Raw genomic sequence first — 19,753 nt, 5'->3', positions numbered from 1 at the left:
AAATATTTAATAAAGAAATTACAAAATTAAGTGGAGTTTTAATTATACAATACGACTTTATATCAGTTCAATTAAATCTGGACGAATCTGTACCTAGTATTTGACTCTTTCAAATCATTATTAAAATTGACACATCTATTTTACGTTATTTCGTAATTGTACAATAAGCAACTAAACTATCTGTGCGGATGAAACCCTCAAAATAAAGACTTATGTCAAGAGAATCACCTATGTACAAACACTTCGTTCGCACAGCCAGGGCTCGGAACCGGTATTGAAATACCTGTTAATATCGTTCCAAAACCGGTATATTATTTCGTTTATTAAAAAACCGGTTAATTGATGGAACGCGAACTAAAAAATTACGTTCTCCTAACCGGTAAGAAGAGGGAACGGAACTTTATGGTTTGCAGGGAACGATATAATACCGATTACTCTTGGCTTTCGGAGACTCTCGGTTAAACTCGTTGTCATGCGTGAAAGAGATAGCAATACTTACTCGTTCTATCTCGCTTCGATATTTTCAATTTAACCGGTTAATTTCGTTCCATAAAAACGGAAAGCGAACGAATTAGGTATAAATCAGTATCTTAAAAGCACAGTTCTTTAACCGGTAACCGCAAACGGAAACGAAATCCTTTTCGTTCCTGGGTGAGTGAACGAAACCGGTTTGAAAACTAAAACGGTTTCCGAGACCTGCGCATTGCTACTTCTAGCGCTGACTGTACTCTTCCCTTTCAGTTTAAAATGAAGGATAACAAATAAAAATCAAACTTCCTTACCACAGTATATTTATTTCATATAAATATAGATTTTTTGGATAACCACACTTTGTTTTAGAAGTACAACTATACTAATTATTATAATATAAGATACGTAACATGCATTTAAGTACCCGGAGGGGGTGGGGGGCCGTTCATCCACTGCGGCTGATTCCCGCAGAAGTTGGCTCCGAATATGGGGACCGCGTGGCGGAACGGGGGCATCATCGGGGGCATGGGGGGCATCCGAGGCGAACCCCCAAACTGGAAAGCGTTAGGCATGAACGGGGGTGGCGTAGCGGGGTTAAACGGGGGTGGGAAAGAAGGGGCGAAGGGGGGAAGGAAGTCGGTGGGGGGCGCGCGGGCGGCGGGCACGGGGCGCGGCGCGGGGCGGCGCGCGGCGGAGAAGGGGTTGCGGCCGCGGGACGGGCCGCTGCCGAACCGGCTGCTGGATTCTGAAGGTCTTTGGTTCCTGAAAAGACACATCGGCATGAGAAATAATAATATTTGTGGATTTCCTAAACGGCGATTAGATACATATAATTTTCTTTTTCCTGGATTATATTTACCCCCCTGGCCTTTCAAACTTGAGCGACATGAACTTTGGCTACACGTTTACTACGATAATTTTAACAGATTTCAAAAGAGGGTCTCGATTCATCGGGAGATTTGTTTTTTCTACGTTGTTTGTTTTGTTGCCCGATTTCTTGATACGCAGACCCGTTTGGAAATTTCGTTTAATGTAACGATTTTCTTCACAGTTGGTGGCGACATCATCACGTCAAGATCTTTGTCATCTTTGGATAGTATCCTATAGAACGAAGGAACTCTTCAAATATTTTAAGCTTCACCTATAGAGATTTTTTATAATCTATGCATTTGCTCTCAGGAAGCACCATTTGATGAACAAGAACGGCTGATGATCACCTTAAAATTTGAGGTTATTTTATGGTAACGATGCTTATTAACCTTTTCGACGCCGTGTCAAACACAATAGCTGTCACTCGGACGCCACGTCACCGAAGTTGCAAAACAGAAATTGAACTTTATGCATATGTACGTAGGTCTGTGTTGCTCTGTGGTCTGTGACGGATTAATCGGTCTTTGGCGTTGGACCTACGGTGCGGATATATCGGTCATTGGAGTCCAAAAGGTTAATAAATATGACAATGTATACCTGGGTTTACGTTTAGAAGTCTCGCCATCAGAGTCCTCGGGCTTCTGTTTCTGTTCCTTGCCGGCCTTCTTAGCTCTTCTCTCTTCTTCGTCGTCGGAATACTCAACTTGGTGCGGCGGCGGCTCTACGTCGTTTAACCAGGACGCGTCCGAGCCTTTTACTCTGAGAAATAAATATTTGTATTAATATTCATACTGAATTTGTAACTAAATTTAAACTTCTCACCTTTTACTGGCAATGTTGGATTGCCGGAATATAGGTCTGAGAAGGTACCTTTACTTATTTCGGGTTACCTGTCCGGAAGAATTTCCTTCAGTCAGCAATCATCCTTGCTCATTATGTAGGTAATCAAACAAATAAATGCCCTTAATGGAATTCAAACCCAAGTCCCAGCACATGCTTCATTGGCAGGGTCACTACGGACGTAGATTAAGTGCCACTCTTCTATGTACATACATCCAAAAGTTTCTTAGCTTCGAAAATCGAAACCCTTTACTTATACCAGGCCCACGCCTGGCTCACTCCGCGATTTCGCCGTGCTGCTACAAGTACATGCGGCCCACACCAATTTTGGTGTCTAGCAGTGGTTGCCGGAACGGATAATTTTTGATACAATTTTATACAGCCAAATTTGATAGATCGCTAAGCTTCGGACGGTGCCAACTCTAGCGGTAGCCACGCCCATATCCCGCCTTTCGAAAAATCTCAGTCCAATCAGCAACGTTTAGGCACGTTCGGTATACTTAAACAGGGGTTTTGTTATACAGTGAACTTCGGTACGTAGTAATATTATTTTCACCACAACAGCTCGGAAAGGCTTACTTTGCACTTCAAAAACTGATAGCAAAGTTGCATTTTATTCACATGTGAGGCAAAGTAATAAAATGCAAATTTTGAGTTGTTTTCTTATGTTTGCTGGTAGAATTGACTTTTAAATGATGATTTTGGATGATAAATATTTAATAACATTCATTTGGATTTGATTTTGTTTGATATTTTACATTTAATATTTGCTTCGTGTTGGTGTGGTGAAAAAGTTTGTGTTTCACTTTGGGGCAAATTTTGTTTAACCCTCGTACATTGAAAATATTATTAGCACGAGCGGTTAAACAACAACTTTGCCCCCTTGTAAAACAGATAACCATTAGTCTGTGCTTAGGTAATAGGTATACTCACTTCATGAGCTCCGTGAGGAACACATAGCTGGTGTGCTGACTGGCCGGTGCGATGAACACGTCGGCGCCGGCCTGTACGCCCTACTCTTGCCAGTTCAGGTGGACGCAGTAGTGTTGTTATTTATACTCACTTCATGAGCTCCGTGAGGAACACATAGCTGGTGTGCTGACTGGCCGGTGCGATGAACACGTCGGCGCCGGCTTGTACGCCCTGCTCTTGCCAGTTGAGGTGGACGCAGTAGTGTTGTTATTTATACTCACTTCATGAGCTCCGTGAGGAACACATAGCTGGTGTGCTGACTGGCCGGTGCGATGAACACGTCGGCGCCGGCCTGTACGCCGCGCTCGCGCACGTGCTCTTGCGAGTTGAAGCGCACGCAGTAGTGGGGTTCTGTTACCTGTAAAAGGAAATAAAGATTTAGTTACAGCAAAGACATGTAACTTTGTATAAGATGAATAAAGTCTAAGGAAAAAACGTGCCTCGGAAATCAAGAAAAAGTCATTCTCGGATAGATGGCGCACACACCTTTGGCCTATGGTCGACTAGATGGCGTGACGACACCGTTTACTATTTAACAATTTTAACACATAGATATCAGTAAATGAACATGGGTCAAAATGATATAAAAATAATAAAATCATTTATCCATATATATACATTATTTTGATAATTTTATACGTTTTCATTTTGAGTTTTAGTCGTGTGTCGATAGATGGCAGTAAATTTACTGTGACTACAAAACTTACTATGACAGGACCCCTCTATACTATCTATTATCTTTGGTTACAGTAGCAAAAGTCGGTAATTAAAAGGATTTGACGAATGTGCCGCTAGTGCACCATTAGATACTCGTAAAGCATCGTAATCGGTAACATTTTGTGGCTGAACTGGACGCACTATTGATTTACAGGGTCATTTTTGGATCGTTAGCCATATTGTGCGAGGTGATTAGGTAGGCCATACTAAACAACTTTTTCTATGGGACCAACCCCGAAATCACAAACCCACCTAATCACCTCGCACAATATGGCTAACGGTCAAAAAATGACCCTGTATAGATGGTCAAGCAAATCTTGTGAGTAGAAAAAGGCGCGAAATTCAAATTTTCTATGAGACGATATCCCTTCGCGCCTACATTTTTCAAATTTGCCGCCTTTTTCTAGTGACAAGATCTGCTTGACCAACTATACTTACCATTGTATGCTAAATTCGTTCGTCTATTGTTTTTGTGGAACAAGATTAACCGGTAAAATTGAAAATATCTAAGGCCTGAGTTCAACAGGTATTATATTATATCGTTATTTATTTAAGTATAATTCCCCGCAAACCATTAAATTTTGTTCCCTAATGTCAAAATCGATGTTGCTGCCCAGATTTTTGACATTTGCGACAGTAATGCAGTCGGCAGTAATATCGCGCATCACTACTGCTGCAGTAATGCTGGTGCAGTCTGCATCCGAATGGAACCTTAACGCGATAAACTGGCGTATCCAAGGGCAGCCTGTGTCTGGGAGGATTTCCCAGAACGACAAAAACAAGGTCAGTCACATTCGCTGATTTCCGAGTATCGATTAGCCTAATTTATATTCTTGGTCGATTGATTCTCCAGCATTTTTGCATCTCACATTTTGCTTAGTGAGAGAGTGAGATGCAATGACATTGGACCAAGAGATTGGGACAGGTGGAATACCAACCTTAGATCGTATAGTCGACGTCAAAAATATGTTTACACTTTTGCACCTTACTCCTTTGTAATAAGGCGAAAAATGTAAACATATCTTTGACGTCGACTGTACCTTTAATGTCTGTTCGGAGCAATCGTGAGCCTAACGCCCCAACAAAACATGTTACCCAGGGAACAACTTGAAAATTGAATTTCTTTCTCTTGTCCCAGTATTCCTAGCCCAATTGACGTTAGTGTTATTTAGCTGTGGTTTGATTTTACTCAATTGGGTAATTTTATCGGCATGAAATTGTGGTGTATTTCTAATAACATGTTAATGTAATAACAATTTTGATTGAAATACCTCCGACATTACATACCCACACATATTTTCATATGGTACTCAATCAAGGTACTTTTGTACTTAATTTTTACCCAAATGCCGAAGGTAGTTTATTAACCCTTTACCGGGCTAAGGGATATATATTTCCCACATAGAGCACTTCAAACATGTGTTCTATTTTCGATGAGTAAGAGTAAGACTGACGTTCGATTGCCATTTCTGAAATGTCAGCCTGGTAAAGGGTTAAATCTTTGCTCAACACGCTCATACAACCGATCATAAATTTACATTGCGTATAAACTTTTTGACCTTCATATATTTTTTCAATAGTCCGCCTCCCTCGCCTGTTCCAACATAATTTCAAAGGAAAATACAAACAAGTCAATAAAAGGCCTTCTGTGCCAAGGTCACGGGCAGAGGCAGACATCGCATGCTAAAACTGTTTGCTCCATAAATAAATTAAACGGCGGTTACCCACGAGCGTATCGTATTTACGAAAAACGTACAGCAATACATTACATTAAAAGATAAAAAAACCGGTCAAGTGCGAGTCGGACTCGCGTTCCATGGGTTCCGTACATTTCCCTATTTTTAACAATGTAGATATTTTTTTATGTGGAATGTGAATGAAATCATGAAATGTCTTTAAAAAAACCCGTAGGGGTCGGCGGTCGGACCAAAAACTAAGTAATTAAGTCTGACTCACCCCTGTCATCTATAGGTAAAGAACTATTTTGTGTACTTTTTTCAAAATTTTAGCCCCAGTAGTTTCGGAGATAAAGGGGGGGAATGGTGACAGACAGACACACGAGTGATCCCATAAGGCAGCGGTCGGCAACCTTTTAGCAGCCAAGGGCCAAATAGTAGTTACCGAAGTTGACTTTGTTAATATTTATGACTTTATCAGACATTGTCGTTTGTCAATATTACATACAAAATAGCGAGAGAGGCTGGCGGGCCGCAAGTGAGAGGTCCGCGGGCCATTGGTACTGCCAAAAGGTTGTGACTTCGCGGTCTAAGGAGATTTTCGGGCACAAATGGAACAGCGAGTCTAACAACTCTTCCTATCAGCTCGGGACAGTCTGTATCGCCACGTAAAATTCCGCATACTGTCACTGGAGATTGTTATTCCGCCTTACTGCTAAGGAGTTAAAACCTAGGGATCCTAATAGGTACTTCGTCGGATATAAAAACCGGGCAAGTGCGAGTCGGACTCGCGCACGAAGGGTTCCGTACCATAATGCAAAAAAAAAAACGAAAAAAAAAAAGCAAAAAAAAAAACGGTCACCCATCCAAGTACTGACCACTCCCGACGTTGCTTAACTTTGGTCAAAAATCACGTTTGTTGTATGCGAGCCCCATTTAAATCTTTATTTTATTCTGTTTTTAGTATTTGTTGTTATAGCGGCAACAGAAATACATCATCTGTGAAAATTTCAACTGTCTAGCTATCACGGTTCGTGAGATACAGCCTGGTGACAGACGGACGGACGGACGGACGGACGGACGGACGGACAGCGAAGTCTTAGTAATAGGGTCCCGTTTTACCCTTTGGGTACGGAACCCTAAAAATGGATAATAAGTATACAAATTTTTAATATAAGAACCTATAAGGAATGTTTTTTGTACTTTTTCTACGAGAAGGGCGTATGTGCTTTCAGCGGGTTCCAAACAATACTTGCCGCTTCAAGCTTACTTCTCACAAGAGCCGTGTAGAGTAGTTTGATAGCTCTAGGATCATTAAATTCGCGCGCATTTCTGATAACGAAACCGAATATAATCAAATCCTTCAAATCGTTGTGGCTTTCCATTACAGAAGGGTGCATAAAAACCCTTTCCTGATGGAAAAATCCATAGGCACTTACAGTCAGCAGCAGAAGTTGCTAAGCGGCCGAGGTGTTCAAAGTGATCTTGACGCGACTTTATTGTTAAGAGAATAAGTGCGTGTCAAGGTGATTTTGAACACCTCGCCGCTTAGCAACTTTTGCTGCTGACTGTAGCATAAGAACCCTTTTCTACGGAAAGCCAAATATATTTTTGGAATAAAGGGAAAATGAATGATTTGCCTCTCGTCCCCGCAGTGGGGTAATCTTAGGTAGGCAGTTGGTATGGGCCGGTACGGTACACCAGAGGATCTACCGCGAACGACGTTCGACATGTTGCGTCTCTGCCGCACTTGTAAATTCGTACGTAAGTTTGACAAGGAGGCTATACGTTGCCCTCTGGATCGCGAGAGAAGTGCACTCACCTGGCCGAAGACGTCGAAGACTTTGCCGAGCGCCTTAGCGCCGTTATCCAGGAACAGAACGCTGTCCAGGTCCACCGCAGGGGTCTCAGGAAACGCCCGCACTATAACTGAGCAAACAAACACATATCTAAGGGCTCATTTAGACGGTGCGAGAACTCGCATGCGAGTTTTATTACATTGCGTTATTTTTGATCGTTCGGCTGTAACTAAAATTTAGCAAAAGTAAGCTACATCTATAGATAGAAATATATTTCAGGAAGTAGGTATATTTATGTGGTGATTATGCATAATAGTTGGGGAGCCGGCGTTGCTAAATGTGTAGTTACTCGACCGTCGTAGAGACCTATTCGAATCGAAAGATTAGATGATAGGAAGAAAAAAAGTTGTATAATGTTTTCTTTTCCAGCGATCAAGAAATCGTCTCCATGCAGGTTTTTAAAAAGGGGTTGGTGGAGGGTTCGAAAAGTCGTTAAGTATATTGTGGATTTGGTCATTTTGGTCCAAGTAATGTTAATGCTGTAATTTTGTTGTCACTTAATCTGACTACACGAGTACGCATTTCCTTAATCTGACGGTAACAATTTCTAAACCCGATTTTCAGATTGTAACCGTCAGATTAAGAAAATGTGCCCAATAATTATTAGGTTAAGTAATAGCACAATTATAGCATTAACTAGGAACAAAATGACCAAATCCACAATCTACTTAACGATTTTTTTTACACCCCACCAACCAACGGATCAACATAGACGGCTAAAAGTTCTGAAGACAGACTCCACGGTAAACAAGATATCACTCATATCTTAATCTGACACGCTCGAGTAACTACAAAAATCCCCTCTCGGGCTCCCCTGCAATATGAATTGTCCTATATATCAGTCGTTCGTGTCCTCATTTCATATTTGTATAAATGATGAGGCGATAAGTGCTTGTGTTGTGTGTCAATTTGGACGACCGGCGACACGCTTATTCAAGGTCGTCAAATGTGGGGCGCTCCGAGATTCCGAGAAAATCAAACGCGGAGAGAGAGAGAAATCAGGGAGGCCCTTTTCTTTCAATGCGTATCCTAAGGTTATAACTAGCACTAATTATCACGGAGCTAAGCCTCGGACGGACAGACAGACATGGCGCAACTTAAGGGTAGTTGACTAATAAAAAGGGTTGGCTCTCGCGCGCCCCCTTAACTGCGAGGCCGCGAGCGAGGGGCCGTTTCGCCCACGCCTATCTACGGATAGTATTCCATGCACCTGTCCAATTTCTTTGTCCAATGTCAGTGCGTCTCACTCTCTCATTAAAGACACATTGGACAGATGGAATGGAATACCACCCTGCGCTACTGTCCAGAGCCGGCAGGCAGATGGACATAATGCCTACAGCGAACATCGAAATATCGTTATCTCCATATCTATTGCACTTGCATATTGGAGATAAAGAGGAAAGTATCTAGGTTCAGTCTGAATGTGTAACTCACCTAGCTAATTTTAAGTAGAAGATTGCTCGACATGTATCGCTCCATAACGAGAAGCTTCAACGGGAGCACGCGTTGGCGGACACAGACTAAACATGTCTTCAAATACCAACATGACAATCTTCGACTTCAAATACATGAGTGACCTATTCTAATATAATATATTTAATATGCATGTGTCTCACGGAAGATTTAATATTAAAGGCCTGTGGACACTGAGTGCGTGTGCGTAGACGTGCATGTTGTAGTATACAGATCCTTATGAGAGACGGCACACCACTTGCATGACGTATGCGTGCGCAGCGCAAACATTTTAGCGCACGTACACGTCTACGCATACGCAGCCGGTGTGCTCTGGCCTTAAAACTTACCTAATCTATCTACAATGCTGGCTATGGTGCCGATCTTGGTCATTTCCTGTGCCGGCAGGCTGATGGCCAGATCTTCAATGGGTGGCAGGTCGTCCAACCCGAGCTCGCCCTGCACACGTGGAGGCTCTGCTTTCTCCGCACGAGGCGTTTCTGTCTCATCACTGGTACAAGTAAAAAAATTAAGTATAATACAACAAATTACTGTTTCTTCTGTGATGAAAAAAAATCTAATAAATACAGAATTTTATTGTGTGCATAGGATATAATTTAATAGTTACACAACTTTATGCAATACAATATGATACTTGTTGCACAATATTCCAGTTATTTTACCACCTTACCTATTTTCCCTGTGTTTTAAGTAATTACACTATCAATCAATCAATTAAAATGGGAGGTCCCTGACACATAAAGACATTTTGTATATATAACTTGCTATTAATCTTAACTTTAATATTATAAATAATTTGATCATAATGAGTTTTTAAGTAGAAGTTAAAAACAAACCAATGCAAACACATCTCAATGGAATTATCATTGTTAAAGTTAGATTTTCTAGAAATATAGTTTTGTTTTACATACTTTGATGCCAAAACAAACTGACATGTATGTTTGAAAAACCCCAATGTAAATGGGCTAAGGCTAAGATTTATGACAAAAACTGACATGTTCATGTTCTGACATGACTGCAACATTCAACAATACCCTATTATCTATTATCCTGCTGATTTGTGGAGGATATGATATAGGGTCATTGCGTCAGTTCACCGTCCAGTGCCTGTCTCTGTCCACTTGGCGTAGTTACTACAAAAACTTGCGTATCATTTGAATATACAAGTATAAATTCAAATTATACGCATTTCTTGAATATATAGGCATATATTAAATTTATACACAATTCTGTAGCAACTACGCCAAGTGGACGGAAACAGGCTGGATGGTAAACTGACGCAATGACCCTAAATCACTTTAGATTACCCACAAGATTCACTGCTGTGCATAGGATTGACACATATTTATCACACTTTCAATTCTCCTTTTTCTCCTTCAATAAGTTATTGCGAATTGCAGATATTGTAATCTTTAACATATCAGAAAGATCTCATATATAGCAACAACAAATATTTTTGTGCTAATAATTTAAGAAAATTGTAAGCATGCTTATACTCATGGTAAACATTAAGTCAAGGTCACTTTTTGGTTTAAATGGCCTCTTTAATAGCTACAATATATTAAAAGCATTCTCACGCTTTACCATGACTTAACCCTAGAATACCCATGACCTTTGGTCTAACAAGTCTTGTATATCTTTAAAACCTTGCATTTTTAATAGGTTATGCATATTGACCAATAAACTCTAGATTATTTATGTTTACATACTATTATCTTCTCATAATAAAACTACACTTAAAACAACTGATTAAACAGAATACCAATTACTGCGTAATTATCACTTATTCAAACCTACCTGCTCGACAACTCTTCAAGGATATCCTTCACTGAATCAACATCACTGTCGCTCGAATCGCTAGACGAGTCTGAATCTGAATCACTGTCCTCACGGTATTCAGTCACTTCATACTCCACTACACCACTCTCCGAACTGTCTATGATCATGTGCCTGGACTTCTCCACCTCCTCGCGTGCTGAAGGCCGCGACAACGGACCATGAGCGCAAGCATTTATAATATTATTCTTCAACACCATTTCACTTAGTTCTGCGGCATCTGAATCGTTCGTGTTATTAGACCGAGTCTCTGTATCGTCCGAGTCGGAATCCGAGGTGCCGTATTCGGCTATTAAACTTAACGACACATTTTTATTATTGCTTTCATTGAGATTTGCCATTGTGACGACTGGTGCGTGAATCCGCGTGCACTAAATAAAATGTTCTACCTAGTCTAAATTATATTTAACACACTGTTTCAAACTATTGTAACAGGAACTGCTATTAACTAATTCTATATCAAATATTTCTCGAGAGAAACTAAAAAAAAAGATTCTACAGAAAAACAGGAAAATGCACGAAAATGGTGTTTAGCGAAGTGACAATTCACGTTTTTAAAAAGTCAAGGTAGTCGTGTTGCCATGTGCAAAATAATGAAAACTGTTTGAGTTTAATTTAAAAACGTTTCGATTGTTAGAACTGGATGCTGATACGCAATAATGTGTCAACCCACATAAATTTTTCAATAAGATGTCAACTCAAAATAATGACGCTTAAAGTTGATATTTTATTGCAAAATGGATGTGGGATGACCCATTTTTGCTAAACACCATCCAACTATCGATTAGATAAAACTCGATTATGATATTTTTACTTTCTGGTCTAGACAAAAAAAGGCTTTCATGAGTCCCGGAGATTGGGATTTCGGGATAGGGCCAAACGATAGGGCTGTTAGTGCGTCGCGATTTTTTTTAATACCACTTCGGTGGCAAACAAACCTGAAACAAATATATGGTCCGCCTGATGGTAAGCAGTCGCCTGCAACTCCAGAGGTGTTACATGCGAGTTGCCGACCCTTTAAAATCCTGTACATTTATTTCTAAGAACCCCATTATTGTAGACCCTCGGGAAAACCTCGGCAAGGAGCTCATACTCCACAAAACCAGCGACGATGCTATTGTTTTATAGACTGTGACGATACTCTTTATATACATTTTTAATGTAATGGATGATATCACGGCAAAAATAAAGCTGTTTTTATTCTATGAATGATTTCTTAAAATTATTAATGAGTAATAAAACAAAGACTTCTATTAGGTATGTACTTATTTTTTATTTCTGGTAATGAATATCACTCTCATCCAGTTTGTTATTCTTCTTCTTCCTCCGCGGGTGCGGCAACTTGTAGTGCACGGTCCGCACGTGCAGGTTCATGCTGGTCGAATACTTGAACTTCTTGCCGCACATGGAGCACTCGTATGGAGTTACTCCAGTGTGCACCTGTAAAAAGAAAAGGCAGTAAGTACCTCTAGTATATCTACCTACTGATGAAAAAAAAACAATGCAGTTTCCCGTAGGCAGATATTATAAGGATTTAAAAAAACATATACTTAGCTTTGACCATCATACAATTTTATCGATTCCATTGTGTAACAAAAGTTAGGTAGTCAATTTAGTAATTCATGATATGTCATTTCAGTTTCGTTACACAATTGAACCAATTAAATTGTAAACGAATTAAAGCCATAATAATATATCTACATTATGGAGTGATAAATGGAAAAATCTATAAAAAAAAAACATGGCCATCGGTTTACTCGTAATTTATTCTATTGTGTAACGGGAGTTAGCCACATAATTTCATGATTATATGGCATATGACTAATCATTGTTATACCATTAAATAACACTACGTCACGCCTATTTTTTATTTATTTATCCAAATACAGATTTCAGGCTGAACATGCTAAAGTACGTACCCTTTCGTGCCTATCAAGGTTCGCTTTCTGTTTAAAGGCCCTCGGGCAGCGCGAGCAGCGGTGTGGACGCGCGGGTGCGTGTGAAGCGGCGTGGCGCGCTAACGCGTACTTGTCGTAGAACACGCGCGGGCAGCGAGGGCACGGCACGGATGGCGCGCCGTGACGGAGCACGTGTAGCGCCAGTTTTGTTGAGTTCTGTCAAAACATACGTTATATTCCAGTCAACGTTTACAAATGGTTGATCTTTGTAAAATTATCCAATAACATGTATACCGAATCTTTTTAATTATTTACCTGGAAGCCTTTCCCGCAAGTGTCGCAAACAGCAGTCACTACGGGCCGGTATGTGGCGCGTAGCGCCGGGTGCGTTATGCGAACATGACGCCAATGTTCGGCACGATTGGACACAACAGTCTCGCACTGCAAAAAACGAATGAAGTTTTCTGAAAAATGTTTCCGAACTCTTTTATTGAACTTCTTTTGGATCGCATAAGAATAAGAATTAATTAGCATATAGGTACCTCTTATTTACCTAGTTATTGAACACGGTGAATTCAATTTAACGAAAACTCATACATTTTATTATATGTATAATTTTCGTTACACAAATGAATTACATTGTGCTTCTTTAATTTTTTTTTATCTAACGAACATGCAAGTCTAATGCCACGTAATTTGCTTGCTACGACTACTACGATTTTACGACTAAGTAGTATGATTTTATGCAACTAATCAATGGAAATAATAATAAAAAAAGAAATAATGAAATGGAACCCTGTGGTTGCGACTTCACCTACCTAAATAGTCTAAATACCTTTTCAATTCGTACTCACATGATCACACTTCGTCGGGTAAGAGTCTCCTGGCAGACTCCAGCTGGTTTTCTTCTTGGTCCTTCTGTGTTCCGCTCTTCTGTGTTCTATTAGCGCCTTAAGCGTCAGATACTCTATGCCGCATTTATTGCAAGTGGTTTTGAGGCTCTGTTGTTCCGCAACTATTGCGTCACTAAAAAAACACGATATATCAAAGTACATTTTATATTATTTCATGATGTATTCGTAACGATTTCTTTTATTGAGCCTTTATTCGTCTACAGTTTAACAGATCATTTTATGTAACGAAAATCGAGTCATCGGATTTATAAGTAACATTCGTTGCATATATGGAATCAATAAATAGTAAAAAAAATATCGAATGTATGACTACTTATAAGTTTCGTTACATAATGGAATCAATTAAGTAAATAGTTAATTAGTCATTGAATTAAATATCTAACTCCCGTTGCACAATGGAAACAATTAAATACTGGATGAATTATAGCCCTTACCATAGATTAGTTTTCTTCTTGTGTTGCTTGGACGTGAGTATATGGACTCGACGCGCCCCTTCCGACTCGAAGTTGAGTTCGCACTGATGACATCTGTATTTTGGATTATCTTCTGACTCCTGGAACAATAAGCTCATCTGTGAATAATAGGGATTTCAATCAATGAGTATGAGATGTGATCTCGATGCTAAAACGCGAGATTACGCGAAAAGTATGAATATCACGTGTGCAGCCGCAGCCCCCTCGTGCTGACGAGGGCGCGGCCACAGCCCGCGCAGGCATGCGCGCCAAGCGTGGACAGTTGCTCGGTAGAGAACGCGCATAAATACACATACACACACACGCACGCACAGAAGAAAGAAGAGACATAGGCTATGTTCCGAATCACGCTCACAGCGCCAACAGCACGCTCACGATCGGACCGATTCACGCTCACAGCGCTTACATGAGATATCGTGACGTCAATGGACGGCGCTCACGGTGCTCACGCCTGGGAGGCGTAAGCACCTTGAGCGACAATGACAGGACAGGCGCGAAAAAAATTTTAGAGAGCGTGATTCGGAACATAGCCATAGATACGTTGAGAGAGATATACTTACAGCATCCTCTCGAATATCTCGATGGACGGTCTTTGCATGCAGCCGCAGCCCCCTGGCGCTGACGAAGGCGCGGCCGCAGCGCGCGCAGGCGGGCGCGCCGGCGCCGGCGTGCTGCGCGCGCGCGTGCGCGCCCAGCGCCGACGGGTGCGCGGTGGAGAACGAGCATTGTGGATGGTTACATTTGTATATGTAGCCCGCATGCCACAAGTGATGCTTCTTCGCTACGCCGCTGGATTAAAAAAGTGGTTCATATAGTCATATATCAAATACTGACTATCCGGTTCTGAATGTAGGTGATTTACACTTTTGTGGGCGTTTTACTATTTATTAACCAAATTCAAGTATTCAGGCAGGCAGGTTTTAGCGCTGTATTTCGACCTTACGGCTGTACCATTTACATAAGTATATGTATAATTGTAACAAGTGTAGCAAAATTTTCGTTACCCAAAGGAATCCTGGAAATCAAAGGCAGTCCAAATTAAAAGTTACTTCAATGTAGTAGCAGTTCCTTGATTCTCTGTTTAAATCAAAAGATAAATTCTTAATACACTTACACATTGTTGAAGGTCTTCGAACATAATTTGCAGTAGAACTTCTTGGCATGAGAGCGATAAGCGTGCGAGCGCGCTAACACCTCGTTCTTGAAACGGACCTTGCATACGGGGCACTCGGCGCTGCCTCGGCTCTGTCAACATGAACGGTACTTATTTATTGATTTAACATTACAATATACTTGTTAGTTAGGTGAATTTAATCCACAAAAACCTGCAACAATTGAACTTAGGTTGAATATCAAATATTCGTTACACAAATGAGTAGATAGAATCACAATAAAATACAAAAGATAGAAAATACCCTAACAAGGAAATTGAATTTTGAATTGAATACATTAAACATTCCCTTTAATTTTAAATCAAATTAAATGTCTTATATTTACTTACGGGGTCATGACTCTGTGTATGCAGTTTATAGCTATTGTGATGTGCAAACACTTTCGAGCATATGTTACATTGAAACGTTTCTCCACTAAATTCCTTATTCTCTTTTGATTTGCTCCATTCTTCTATTTGTTGTTCCAACTACAAAGAAACAATATGTCGAATTAAGAATTACACAAGATTTGTCAAGGTGAGATTGGACTATTTTTCGACAAGGTACAAAAATGGATACAGTAGCCATCAAAATTCTTGAGTTATTCCCCTCTCTATCGCTCTTAAATTGGAGTGTGAGGCAAATACCTAGATGAACATAGTGGTTTATGGTTAGCCCTGCTTACTTGTACACAATAATATATATAAAAAATACTGAATTATGATTTTTATGTCCAGTTACTTACATTCAAAAAGCGAATATCAAAATACAGCAGCATGTTCCGTTCGTCAGGCGTCAGCCCTGCAAGAAAACTTGCTTTGACAGTGTATTTCACTCGTGCTCGTCGTGTGTCTTGTTTGGGTACCTGTTAATAATAAATTTATTAATAAACCACAACATCTGACTTGCTTTGCTATTTTAATTATTGTTTATTTATGGATGAAGTTCTTCAGTTTTCTAGTTTTTCTACATAGATTTGACCTCAGTTAACCCTTAACCCCTCAATTTCCCAAGATCTAAATCTGCTAGCCAACCTTAATTGATTCATTGGTGTAACGAAAATTCGTCATACAATTAAAAGGGTAAATGTCGTTACACGATGGAGTCAATTAAATTGTGGACGAATTTAAATTCTTATAGTTTGAAAGATTTGAAATAATCATGTTTAATATAAGTACTTAAACTTATACGCAATGAAGTTTCAAAAAACTTACTTTATCCAGTGCTACGTTTTCTGGTTCAGATTTAACTTCGTCTTCTAAACCCAAGTCAGTAGAATTACTGAATGCATCGTCCAAAGGATCTGACCTACCATCATCTTTCAAGTTTCTGTCTTCAATGACATCCTCATTCAGACACATTACGGCATTTTCACTATCTTTAATATCTTCAGGATTTATCATTAAATCTGTAACTTCTAATTTCGGTATGCTTAAGTAATTGTCATCTGTTACAAGTTTACTTTCAATGTGACTTTCATGGTTTTCTAAATCATTGCTGTGTTTGAATTCATAAAATGTCTTAATTACTTGTATGCTTAATGACGATGATAAGTTTAGCTCCTTGCGATTCTTTTCATTAATAAGGTTTATTGTGATCTGAAATATTAACAATTCATTAACTGTCATGTCATTATAAAATAAGATTTTAAAAAAAGGACATAGTTATGGAATTTAATTCGTTCAGAATTTAGTTGAATCATTTGTGTAACGAAGACTATAAATGTTTTACTATTTTTCGTTACACAATGGAATAAATTAAATTCTAGACCAATCAAAGCTTAATCCAGATGTTGACTATACAGATAAATTAAACAAGTGCGAGTCGGACTCGCCCACCGAGGGTTCCGTACTTTTTAGTATTTGTTGTTATAGCGGCAACAGAAATACATCATCTGTGAAAATTTCAACTGTCTAGCTATCACGGTTCATGAGATACAGCCTGGTGACAGACGGACGGACGAACGGACGGACGGACAGCGGAGTCTTAGTAATAGGGTCCCGTTTTTACCCTTTGGGTACGGAACCCTAAAAACGATCCTAATATTACATCAATGATTATTTATGAGAAAAACAGTTTATTACCTTTCCATATTGTGCAAAAATGTCAAGTAAAGTAGCTTGTACAGTCAGGCTCTTTTCCAATAAATTGTAGCATTTCTTCAGGTGAGCTGCACACTCATAGCAAATAAACTGTGGAAGACCTTCTATATTGTAGTTTACCTGAAAACATTTACCACATTGATAAAACTATTTGGATCAGTAATTACGTACTTGTTTTATTCATTCAATAAAAAAACCATAGTCAATAGCTGGGTCCACACAGAGCAAGCATACGCGCGAGGCAATTTCCTCGCACACAAAACGGCCAGTGTAACTGTAGACGCGCGTATGCTCGTGTGGACACGGCTAATGCCTTAGTTTCACGACAATCTGATTTATTCCATCAGTGACAAAAAAAATGGAACACCATTCGATTTCAAAGTATGTGACGATATTTTGTTACAAAATGGTGTTATCAAAATTGTATATTAACAAACAAGTAATGGTCAATAATTTTGAAAAGTATTGAATCATATTTGTATGGTTTGATAATGCAAGCAAGCAAGAATAATGAAGACAATACAGTAAAGATTGCACATCGGAATTTCGGCTTCATAGAGTGTTGTCTCTTTCTCTCTCGTTGTCTCCAATATTCCCTTTCTAAAGACCTATGTGCAATCTTTATTGCCAGGTACTGTACTTACATTATACCCTACTAAAGACTCCAAGTATAACCGGTGCACTCCATCCTGAAGGCTGTGCAGGCGCACCTCAGTGGTGAGACAAAACCTGCAGACTTCCACATCTGACGCCTCAAAGTTGGAGTTGGCCTATGCATACAAATATATATATTTTTTATTTTTAAATAGCAAAATTTTTAATGCATCATGGTTTGATAAAACTAATTTTTTTCGTTAATAAATTACACTAGAATGTGAAAAGTAAACAGTATATAATAAAAACAAGTTTTTAAGAAGTTTTAACATGGGTATAAATGTAGGTTCCAAATTAGAAAGCACAGTAAATGTACAATAATAAGTATGTTAATTGTATGTTAGCAACAAAAGTAACAGATAGTTTCAAAAGTATCTACCAATTCTACCATTCTCTAACAACTTAACAAAAGTAGATATGTCTCTATTTGTATTGAAGTATAGAGATTTATCACTATGGATACTTATGGTGCATTGTTTCACCCGCTACTATTGATGCTGGCTGTACTACAATTAACGTACTTATTTGCAAAATAATGTAAAAAAACCGGACAAGTGCGAGTCAGACTCGCCCACCGAGGGTTCCGTACTTTTTAGTATTTGTTGTTATAGCCGCAATAGAAATACATCATCTATTAGAATTTCAACTGTCTAGCTATCACGGTTCATGAGATACAGCCTGGTGACAGACAGAGGGACAGTGGAGTCTTAGTAATAGGGTCCCGTTTTTACCCTTTGGGTATGGAACCCTAAAAGAACATAGGATTTAAATAGATGATTTGTACATTATAATGCAAGTTGTAGTGTCTTTACGATATTATTTATGACACCAACTTACAGGTAAATATTTTACAGGTACTGCATCATCCTTTATCCGTATCCTACGTCCATCATGGTTTATCTGCTCATAGCTGAAGTGTCCGCTGCAAATGCGGGCATAGGCCGGTGGAGCCCAGTCTGGCCTCCCAATAGCTTTCAGCCACTTTTGTTTGAGTTCTGTATTCGATGGGAAGCTGAAAATTGTATTATAGGAATAACTGGTTGATAAGTAAATTTAGGTTTATAAAAAAAATTTGTCCATATTTTTGTCAATTTAAATTGTCCTTTATGTAACAAAAGTTTGCCATATAAATATAGGACCATTTTTCGTCACGTAATGGATACAATGAGTTTTAAGCGAATCCAAGCTTTTAAATATGCCTTTTACTTTTTAGCACTTTAAGTAGGTATACTTTATTTATCTTGTACAAACTAAAATCATTATATTTTGACACTCGATGATTACACCTTTGCATAGATGATCTGACATTATAAACTTCAGTGCAAATAATGGTGTAAAATTTGGTAAAAATTTTATTAAAGAAACCGGCCAAGTGCGAGTTGGACTCGCGCACGAAGGGTTCCGTACCATTACGCAAAAACGGGAAAATAACGTTTGTTCCCGACTTAAATATTTATTTTATTCTGTTTTTAGTATTTGTTATAGCGGCACCAGATATACATCATCTGCCTAGCTATCACGGTTCATGAGATACAGCCTGGTGACAAACAGACAGACGAACAGCGGAGTCTTAGTAATAGAATCATGTTTTTACCCTTTGGGTGCGGAACCCTAAAAAAGGTAAATAAGCTGTTTATATTTACGCGTGAAACGATGTCACATCATTGGGGTCTTTCTTCTTGTTGCTGCTGTTATTACTGCAACCTTTAACACAACAGTAAGCTACCATTATTGAAGAAACAAATGAAGCCCTACGGGCAACAACAGTTTGTTTTATTTATAAACTGTTTATAAATAATTAAAACAAAACAAAACACTCAGAAATTGAATTGTCAATGTCAGTCACA

General features: G+C 39.2%; 2 protein-coding genes across 2 annotated transcripts; both read right to left on the bottom strand.

Moving 5' to 3' along the window:
• Positions 1-774: 774 nt before the first annotated feature.
• On the bottom strand, positions 775-11,272 carry LOC134797465 (H/ACA ribonucleoprotein complex non-core subunit NAF1). Its single transcript, XM_063769699.1, has 6 exons — positions 10,676-11,272; positions 9,208-9,368; positions 7,369-7,475; positions 3,375-3,511; positions 1,939-2,100; positions 775-1,233 (listed from the first exon to the last, which is right to left on the bottom strand). The coding sequence occupies exons 1-6, from the start codon at positions 11,053-11,055 to the stop codon at positions 888-890; spliced, it is 1,293 nt and encodes a 430-aa protein (XP_063625769.1). The 5' UTR covers positions 11,056-11,272; the 3' UTR covers positions 775-887.
• Positions 11,273-11,986: 714 nt separating this feature from the next.
• Positions 11,987-19,713, bottom strand: LOC134797466 (zinc finger protein 813-like). The gene is made up of 14 exons (XM_063769700.1): positions 19,550-19,713; positions 18,744-18,918; positions 17,897-18,022; positions 17,235-17,372; positions 16,365-16,748; positions 15,896-16,015; positions 15,501-15,638; positions 15,114-15,244; positions 14,560-14,788; positions 13,961-14,079; positions 13,467-13,638; positions 12,928-13,053; positions 12,634-12,828; positions 11,987-12,154 (listed from the first exon to the last, which is right to left on the bottom strand). Exons 1-14 carry the CDS (start codon positions 19,633-19,635, stop codon positions 11,987-11,989), a joined length of 2,307 nt encoding a protein of 768 aa, XP_063625770.1. The 5' UTR covers positions 19,636-19,713.
• Between the last annotated feature and the right edge of the window lie 40 nt (positions 19,714-19,753).

This window comes from Cydia splendana, chromosome 15, assembly GCF_910591565.1.
Source record: "Cydia splendana chromosome 15, ilCydSple1.2, whole genome shotgun sequence".
Taxonomy (NCBI): Eukaryota; Metazoa; Arthropoda; class Insecta; order Lepidoptera; family Tortricidae; genus Cydia; species Cydia splendana.
Note: the sequence above shows the minus strand (reverse complement) of the source record. Positions and strands in the feature narration are given on the sequence as shown.

Coding starts and splice junctions, on each gene's coding strand:
- LOC134797465 (XM_063769699.1), bottom strand. CDS start 11,055: ATGGCAAATCTCAATGAAAGCAATAATAAAAATGTGTCGTTAAGTTTA. Junction 9,369..10,675: donor CTTGAAGAGTTGTCGAGCAG/GTAGGTTTGAAT, acceptor TACTTGTACCAG/TGATGAGACAGAAACGCCTC. Junction 3,512..7,368: donor TCTTCGACGTCTTCGGCCAG/GTGAGTGCACTT, acceptor TTCCTTTTACAG/GTAACAGAACCCCACTACTG.
- LOC134797466 (XM_063769700.1), bottom strand. CDS start 19,635: ATGGTAGCTTACTGTTGTGTTAAAGGTTGCAGTAATAACAGCAGCAAC. Junction 15,245..15,500: donor ATACACAGAGTCATGACCCC/GTAAGTAAATAT, acceptor TCATGTTGACAG/AGCCGAGGCAGCGCCGAGTG. Junction 14,080..14,559: donor GAGATATTCGAGAGGATGCT/GTAAGTATATCT, acceptor TTATTGTTCCAG/GAGTCAGAAGATAATCCAAA.